The sequence below is a fragment of the Ursus maritimus genome, assembly GCF_017311325.1.
Source record: "Ursus maritimus isolate PB19 chromosome X unlocalized genomic scaffold, ASM1731132v1 scaffold_X3, whole genome shotgun sequence".
NCBI lineage: Eukaryota > Metazoa > Chordata > Mammalia > Carnivora > Ursidae > Ursus > Ursus maritimus.
The window spans coordinates 63-7,787 of NW_024423321.1; the positions used below are offsets into that span (position 1 = coordinate 63).

Below are 7,725 nucleotides of genomic sequence, written 5' to 3' on the forward strand. Positions count from 1 at the left end.
CTGAGCAGACCCCCACGCAGACACAGGGGTCCCAAATGAAGTCCTGCCCTGATGCTCAGTCCTGCGAGGCCAGGCTGGGAGTCAAGAAAGTAAGCACCCCACTTTCTCCTCTGGGTCTCAGTGGGATGGTGGCATTGGCCTGCAGGGTGCATGCTGAGGTTAGGAGAAGGGATAGTTCCAGCACCTGCCGAAAGTAAACGTGAGCACCTTAGGGACAAAGAGTGGACTCCTGCCCCTGGACAGAGGGGCCAGCCCCCAATCTCAGCTCATTGTGAATTGGGTGGGGTGCAGGGGGAGGGCATGGATTGCTGCGTCCTCACCCTCCTCTCCCAGCTCTCAGGCACGTGAGGACCATGCTGGGAGAGGTCTCAGTCAGGTCATCTGAGGAAGCCCTCCTGGGAGACACGCAGGAGTCCCTAGTCCTGCCAAGAGTCCATGTGGGGACCCCAGATGGAGGAGTGGCTGGGTCCGAACCCACCCCTCAGGAAAAGGACGGGATGGCCTTGAAATCTGGCCAGGCCCTACCTGGGAACCCTGGGTGGAGCCTCTTTGGCTGAGCCCCTCCTCGTCTCCAGATCCCTGGTCTCAGGGAGGGGAGGGCCTGGGCCTGAGGGTCTGGACTCTGGTCAGTGGGGGAGGCAGGGGCCATGGCCCTGGCCCTGGCCCTGGTGGGGATGGAGGTGAGAAATGAGGGCATGCCTCCCACAGCAGGATCCCTAGGGACCAGGCTTGCCCTGCTACTTCTCTCAGCCATGGGGAGACAGGAAATGGTGGGCTAATTGATTTTTCCCTCTGGCGTCCTCCGGAGATGAGGCCTCAGCACAGGGCGGCTGAGAGTTTTCCCAGGCCTTCCGTGGGGTCAAGGTATCGACCAAGAGGCACACCCATCCCAGCACAGATGGAACCCCGAGCCTGGCCATCCCTGGACATCCGTGACAAGCCCTGTGGACCTTTGGCAGTTGTGGCCAGATGTGGGCCTCCTAGCTTACCTTCTGTGGAGTCTCAGGGCTGCGTGGCCTTGCTGTGATCCTTTGGCCTCAGTCCCACGTTGGGTGGGGCCCAGGCTCTGGCAGGGGAAATAGCCGCCTCTTGAGAGGCCAAGGAGGGGACCACCCAGCCTGGACTGGTGGGGACCTCACAGAGTCCGACCCAGCCCTCCTGTCTGCACCCTGAGGTGCCCCTCCCTTTCTCCTCCAGGGGCTTCAAGAACTCAGAGTCGAGGTCTCTGCCTGAGGCAGGAGTCCCTAAGGTCACAGAGCAGGGGAGGCGCAGGGGAGTGCCACAGGTCAAGGTGAGGACCCAGGGGCTTGCCCTTCCCATCCTCTCCTAAGCAGGAAGCAGCCCACTGTCAGCTCTGGGACCTCAGGCCTCTGCAGGCCGGCTGGACTCTGAGGAGCCATCCCACCTCTGTCTTCAGGTTCAGCCCGACAGGCGCCATGTCCCTGGGTCGGAGGAGTGAGCTCTGGCAGCTGGAGGAAGACCCAGTCCGGCCCAGAGCCTGGTGGAGGCACAGCTGTCCGGGGCTGGGGAGGAGGGGGGCCCATGTCCCTCCTCCTCAGCCTCTGCCTCCTCCCAGTCCAGCCCCTCTCGCATCTCCTGCTCTGCCCTGTTTCTGGGCCCTCCGGAGGAGGGGTCTGCTGCTGGGGGCCCGAGTGCTCCCCAGAGCCCTCAGAGTGCCTGCCCCTCCCCCACTGGCCTGGCAGCCACTGCATGGGGCCAGCCCCACCATGGCTCCAGCAGCCCAGATGAGGAGGGGTCGAGCGGCTGGGAGGAGCCCGAGGAAGCCCAGCCCCTGCTCCAGGACACACTCCAGGGGAAGGCTGCTGACCTGGTGGCGTTCCTGGTGCTCAAGTATCTCACCCAGCAGCGCACCAGCCAGGCAGAGATGCTGGAGGTGGTCGGCAACGACTACCACGACGCCTTCCCCGTGATCTTCGGCCAAGCGTCCGAGTGCATGCGGCTGGTCTTTGGCGTGGATGTGAAGGAGGTGGACCCCAGCGACCACTCCTACGTCCTGGTCACCGTCCTGGGCCTCACCTGCGGTGGGCTGCCGAGCGGTGAGCAGGGCATGCCCAAGACCGGCCTCCTGGTGGTGCTCTTGGGGGTGATCGTCCTGGAGGGCGACTGTGCCCCGGAGGAGAAGGTGTGGGAAGTGCTGGGGGTCATGGGAGTGTATGCTGGCAGGGAGCACGTCATCTACGGGGAGCCCAGGGAGCTCCTCACCAATGTCTGGGTGCAGGAAGGGTACGTGGAGTACCGGCAGGTGCCCGGCAGCGACCCTGCCCGCTACGAGTTCCTGTGGGGTCCCAGGGCCTATGCTGAAACCAGCAAGTTCCAAGTGCTGGAGTATTTGCTGCGGGTCAGTCGCGGGCCGCAGCCTTCGTCCCTGGCCCTGTGTGAAGAGTCTGTGAGCGATGAGGAAGAGGGGGCCTGAGCCCCAGGGGTGGCCAGGCCCTTTCCAGGCTTTGGTGGGGCCAACAGATTCTCCTGCGGGATGCTGGGCGGGAAGTGAGGCTGCTTGCTGGTTCTTTCCTGTTACTGTGTGTGTGTGTACCTAGGATAAAAACCTGAATGCAACAAGCCAGTTCACTGTACCAGTGTCACTGAGCTTGCTGCAAGGTTACCCTTGGCTGGGAGGATCAGGCTGTCGGAACTAGCCTCTCTAGCGCTCTGCCTCTTACTCTGTGTTGCAGGGCCCTGAGCTACTGCATGTGTTGTTCTCCTCTGGGCATTTGCTTTTGTCAGGCTGCCAATATTCCTCCTGAGACATCCTCAAATTTCTCCCTCAATGTCACCTTTTCCATGAGTCCTTCTATGAGTACCTGATCCTAAATTGCAATCCCTCCTCCCACTCCAACCCCAGCACTCCTTATTCAGTTCTGTGGATTCAATTTGTTTCCATAGCATTGATCACTATTCAACCTACTACACCTTTTACTTTATTTCATGGTTCAAGTCTACACCCTTACACACACTAGATTATAAGCACTACAGAGGCAGCGAATTTGTTCAATGCTGTATCCTTAGGGCCTTGAGCAGTGCCTGGCACATAGTACATGCTCACCACTCATTTTGAGAATGAATAAAGAACTGCCAGCTAAAAGGTCCTAGTATTTGGAGCTTCTCTTCCCTAACCCCCCTTGGCATTTCTAACTCCCACAACTACCCAAACAGGCAAAGTCTGAATGCTTTCCACCATCCTCTAATTATTGGATCATGGACAAGGTAAGCAACTGAGCTTAATGGGGACTCTGGAGACCCCTTGTCCAGTCCCTGATTTGTGCTCCTGGTATTCTGGGGAAGTCAGTGTAGCAGGATTCCAAACACCTATGGCTGACTGAACACTCTCCTGCCAGCAGACAGCTATGGCCTTCACCCCTATGCTCTGCTCCTCTTTCCTGTTGGCTTGGATCTACAAGTTGCTACAGTCAAGGACTCACATATCCTTGGGTTTGGGTTGGGCCACAAAAGGTTTTACAAATAGCTAGTTCACACAGCACATGCCTATTCGTTCCTGGGTATGGTCTGGAGAGCACACTCATATTCACCAATGACCTTGATGAGACTTCCCTAGACAGAGTAGGAAGGGGGTAGCCAAAATGGTTTGCAAGGTTATTTTCAAACCCCAACCACTCCAACCACTAGGATTTCTCCCCATCGCCAGAATACTGATGACTTTCTTGCCTTTGTACATACTGTTCCTTGCATCTCGAGGTGTTGGAGATACTGTACTTGCAACGAGAAGGGCTCTTCCCCTCTGTGCTGTCCTCCATGATAATGCCAAAGGCCAGCCTAATCATGAGAAGACATCAGACACATTCAGACTGAGGGACATTCTACCAAAACTGGACCAGTACTCCTCAGAAATGTCAACGCCATTGATATAAGCAGAACACTGGCCTCCCAGAGATATACACATCCTAATGTCCGGAGCTGGAATATGTTAAGTAACACATAAAAGTGGAATTAAAGTTGAAGATGGAATTAAAATTTCTAATCAATTGACCTTAAGATAAGGAGATTGTTCAAGATAATCCAGGTGGACCCAATGTTAATACAATGGTCCAAATGTGGAAGAGGGAGGCCATGTGAGAAAGCCTCAACTGCCCATTGCTGGCTTTGAAGATGGAGGAAATGTCTATGAGTCAAAGATCATGGTCACCCTCTGGATGCTGAAAAAGTCATGAAAACACATTTCTCCCTAGAGACTTCCAAAAGGATCACAGCCCTACTGACAAGTTGATTTTAGCCCAGTGAGACTATTTTTGGACTTCTGACTTCCAGAACTGTTGCAGAATACATTTGTGTTGTTCCACTAATAAATTTGTGTTGTACCATTAAGTTTGTGGTGATTTGTTAACATTAGCATTAGGGAAGTAATACAGTCTCAATGAAACTGGAATTACTAAGAAACTATCACAGATTGGAGGACATTAAGTGGACATAATGACTGCATGTGATGTGACATCCTGGGTTGGAAATAAAAAGGGCACATCCCTGCCCCTTTGCTCCCAGGGGTCTTGGCCACTCTGTGGTCCCTCCGACTATACCACCCCTCAGGACAATTGCAGGTGCCCAAATGGGTCATACACAGAGCCTGCAGCTGAGTTGCAAAGACAAGACCACTCATGAGGACAGTGTACACCTCTCCCCACTTTCCTCCTTGTAGGTTCAAGCATCATTTTCACCCCAGTAAGAAAAAATGAGTGACAAGGATGGAGAACTGGGTCCTGACAGTTGGAGAATGTTGACCATGAAGTTGGGGGCATAAGAAGGTGCATGCGGCTGTTTCTATAGAAAAAGCCTCAGGAGCCATGGGTTTCATTACCACACCATGAGATCACAGAGCACAGTCCACTCTGTTCAAATACTCAGGGACTTAAGTCATGCACATATGCTTTTTAGGTGTGAGACTCGATTCTGCACCCTTAAGGTGCAAGGCAGGGGGGAGGTGTTCAAAAAAGAAGCTGCTCCACAGGAAGCTGCCTGCAGGAATTGGTGGGATACTATCCATACTCTCTAGGGACCAGAGCTGCACCCATCAGTCTCCTGAGAACCATAATGTCCAGCAAGGCTCAGGACAGGCATCCAAGTGGCCATGCTGGAAAGGGGGTGTCCTCCACCTGGGGCCCAGCTGGCAGCCCCCATCTCCCTTGCTGCCCACACTGCCCAGTCTCTCCTGAACCTTGCTTCAGTCTGCAAAGCTTCGCGCTTTGTCCTCCTCTCTCCCCACTGCCAACCTCTCAGTCCCCAGTGCTGATGTTCATAAGCAATTACCTTCACTTGACAATGTAGGGGGGAAAGGCCCTTGCACCATTGCTGTGGTTCACGTAGAGCTGGCATGACTTGATGTAGCATCTTGGTGAGTCTCCTAGAAGTTGGTAAATAATAATCATTGCCATGTGACTGTGTGACAAATCACTATGATTATGAGTTATTTTCTAATAATTCCCCATGTAATACTAAATGTTTGATTAAACTGATGGCCTTGTGAAGCTGACGCTGAGGCTTCGCTTCCCCAGGCAGAGCCAGAGAGGGGGTGTGCACCTGTCAGCCAACCCCAGAGCCAGCTGGGACCCCGGTGTCTGCAATCGGGCCGTTGGAGCTGAGGAGAGACTAGCAGAGGGCGGCGGTGGTCGCCGGGACGCTCCCCCACACACCCCATACACCCCCAGACTCAAAGGAGGAGTTTGAAAGCAGCCGAGCAGGAGGGGGCTTCGGGTTCCCAGGCGGCAGGCTGTGCAGAGGGTCGGCCGCCCCAGGAGATGTGGAAGGAGGCGCACGCCCACCAGATCCCATCTGGACAGCCCTGGCCGGAGCAGGGGAGGCTCATGGGAGCGCAGACGAAACCGAGGTGAGCTGGAGCCTGGGCGACATCATGAGCCGGGTGCTCCTGGCCCACGTCCCAGGACCAGAGCCCCTGGGGCACTCCAGGATGGAAGCAGGGACACTGCATGCTGTCCTTGGAGGGAACGGACTTGGAGGGTGTGAGATGGTGTTTGATCCAGGCCCTCATGGACTGCTGGGATGTAGCCCTCAGGTCGCCCCCAGCCCCAGCACAAGGGACCCTCAGGGAGGCATGTCCAGGGTGCAAGGTTCTCTGCGTGGCGTCTGTGCTGCCACACATCGCCCAGGTCCCCGGCAGTTGTGGCCAGGGTGGGGCAGACCAGGCACCAGCCCCCTTGCCCGTCAGCCGGACGATGTGATGATCTCCAGATGGCCTGAGCCTACCCCCGGGAGGGGCTGGTTTGAGGTGTGTCAGCCCCGGTCCTGCTTCTCTCAGAAGCCCCCATTGCCCTGCCGAGGCCAAGCCTGCTCTGACACCAGCCTCCTCGGCAGGGGTCTGACCTTCAATCTGGCTCCCACCCACCTGCCCTCCTCTGGGACGAATATCGCGGGCACCTTCCCTGGGGCCCTTCATGAGCAAGTGGCGGGCCTCTGGGCCTGTACTCAGGTGCTGAGCTGGGGCTGAGCACAGGGTTAGGGCTGGGCCGATGGCGGGAGGTGAGGTGTGAGACGGGGGGCATCCGCAGGACCGTGTGAGGTGGCAGAGTCACGTTTGCCGAGCACCCGGACAGAGGGTCTGTGCCAAGTGTCCCCCCAGACACTCAGCCCCATGGGGAAGCAGTGAGAGGCCCTAGACCCCGGTGCGTGGGTGTTTTGAACTGCTGGCCTGCTGTGTGCCTGACCTGCAGCCTGCCCAGGGGAGTGAGCCTGCAGGACAACGTTGGGCCACCCGGTCGGCTGGGATAGAAGGGGACCAGACTGGGCAGGGGCATGGGAGAGCAGAGGCCGTGCCTGAAGCCCAGGGCAGCCTTCGGTGGGCCATCGCTCCTACAGCCACGTGCGAGCGGGCCTTCTCCATCCTTACATACTGCGTCCGGGCCCCACTTAGCCTCCAGAGCATGGAATCGATTTCGGACAGATGGTGACCCCAAGGTGCTGGGAGAGGCCACGTGGGCAGCGTCCAGTGTCAGGCTCTCGACGGCATCGTTGCCTGGCTTTCCTGGGGTCCCCCCCCTGAGTCATGGGACGTGCGTGAAGCATCGGGCCTGACGTCCCCACGCAGGGCAGCTGGAACCCCGCTGGTTGTGGGGAAGACCCCTCAGGCCAGTGCACGGCCCGGGCTCTGCTCCCGGAGGCAGCTCAGTGTGAATGTGAGTTCCGCCGCTCACACGCTGACCCGGCGGGTAAGCTCCCTAGGGCTCAGCTTCTGGCTGGGTAAAGCGGGCATAGTCTCAGTGCAAGTTCCAGGCCTTGCTGTGCGTTGTACACGCTGCCACCCGTACCTAAGGTGCTCGGCCCAGATTAGGTGTCCAGAGACTTAGCTTTCGCTGCTGTCTGTCTACGGTGTCCCTTTGCCCCGTGCCATGAAGATTCTGAAGCAGTCCGTGTCTGTCTTCCGATCCCTGTGTATGTGGGCTGATGGAGTCTTTCCTTCCCGCTGAACATCTGTGACCCAGGCTAGCTCCTCTCACGTGTCAGAACCGAGCAAACACGGTCTAGGTTGTTCTGGAGGCGGCTGGCGTGACGGTCAGGGCTGCTAGACTGGGCACGGAGCGTGCAGGGCGCTGGGGAAGGCATCTAACCTCCCCGGGCCGCCTCTCCTGCTGTGCCCGTCGCAGCCCAGAGCTCTGCGAGCGTGGCTTGGTGCCCAGTTTGAGGCTGTGTGTGTGAGAACTGCTTGAATGGACACCCCTACGGACGGTCTGACCCCCCCCCCCC

General features: G+C 57.4%; 1 protein-coding gene across 1 annotated transcript; it reads left to right on the forward strand.

The window, feature by feature from the left end:
- The first annotated feature begins 647 nt into the window (after positions 1-647).
- On the forward strand, positions 648-2,546 carry LOC103681449 (melanoma-associated antigen 4-like). The gene is made up of 2 exons (XM_040635956.1): positions 648-680; positions 1,496-2,546. The coding sequence occupies exons 1-2, from the start codon at positions 648-650 to the stop codon at positions 2,432-2,434; spliced, it is 972 nt and encodes a 323-aa protein (XP_040491890.1). The 3' UTR covers positions 2,435-2,546.
- The last annotated feature ends 5,179 nt before the right edge of the window (positions 2,547-7,725 follow it).

Excerpts from the sequence above, each read along its gene's own strand:
- LOC103681449 (XM_040635956.1), top strand. The coding sequence starts at position 648 with ATGGCCCTGGCCCTGGCCCTGGTGGGGATGGAG. Across the intron at positions 681-1,495 it reads TGGCCCTGGTGGGGATGGAG|AGCCTGGTGGAGGCACAGCT; the intron begins GTGAGAAATGAG and ends AGTCCGGCCCAG.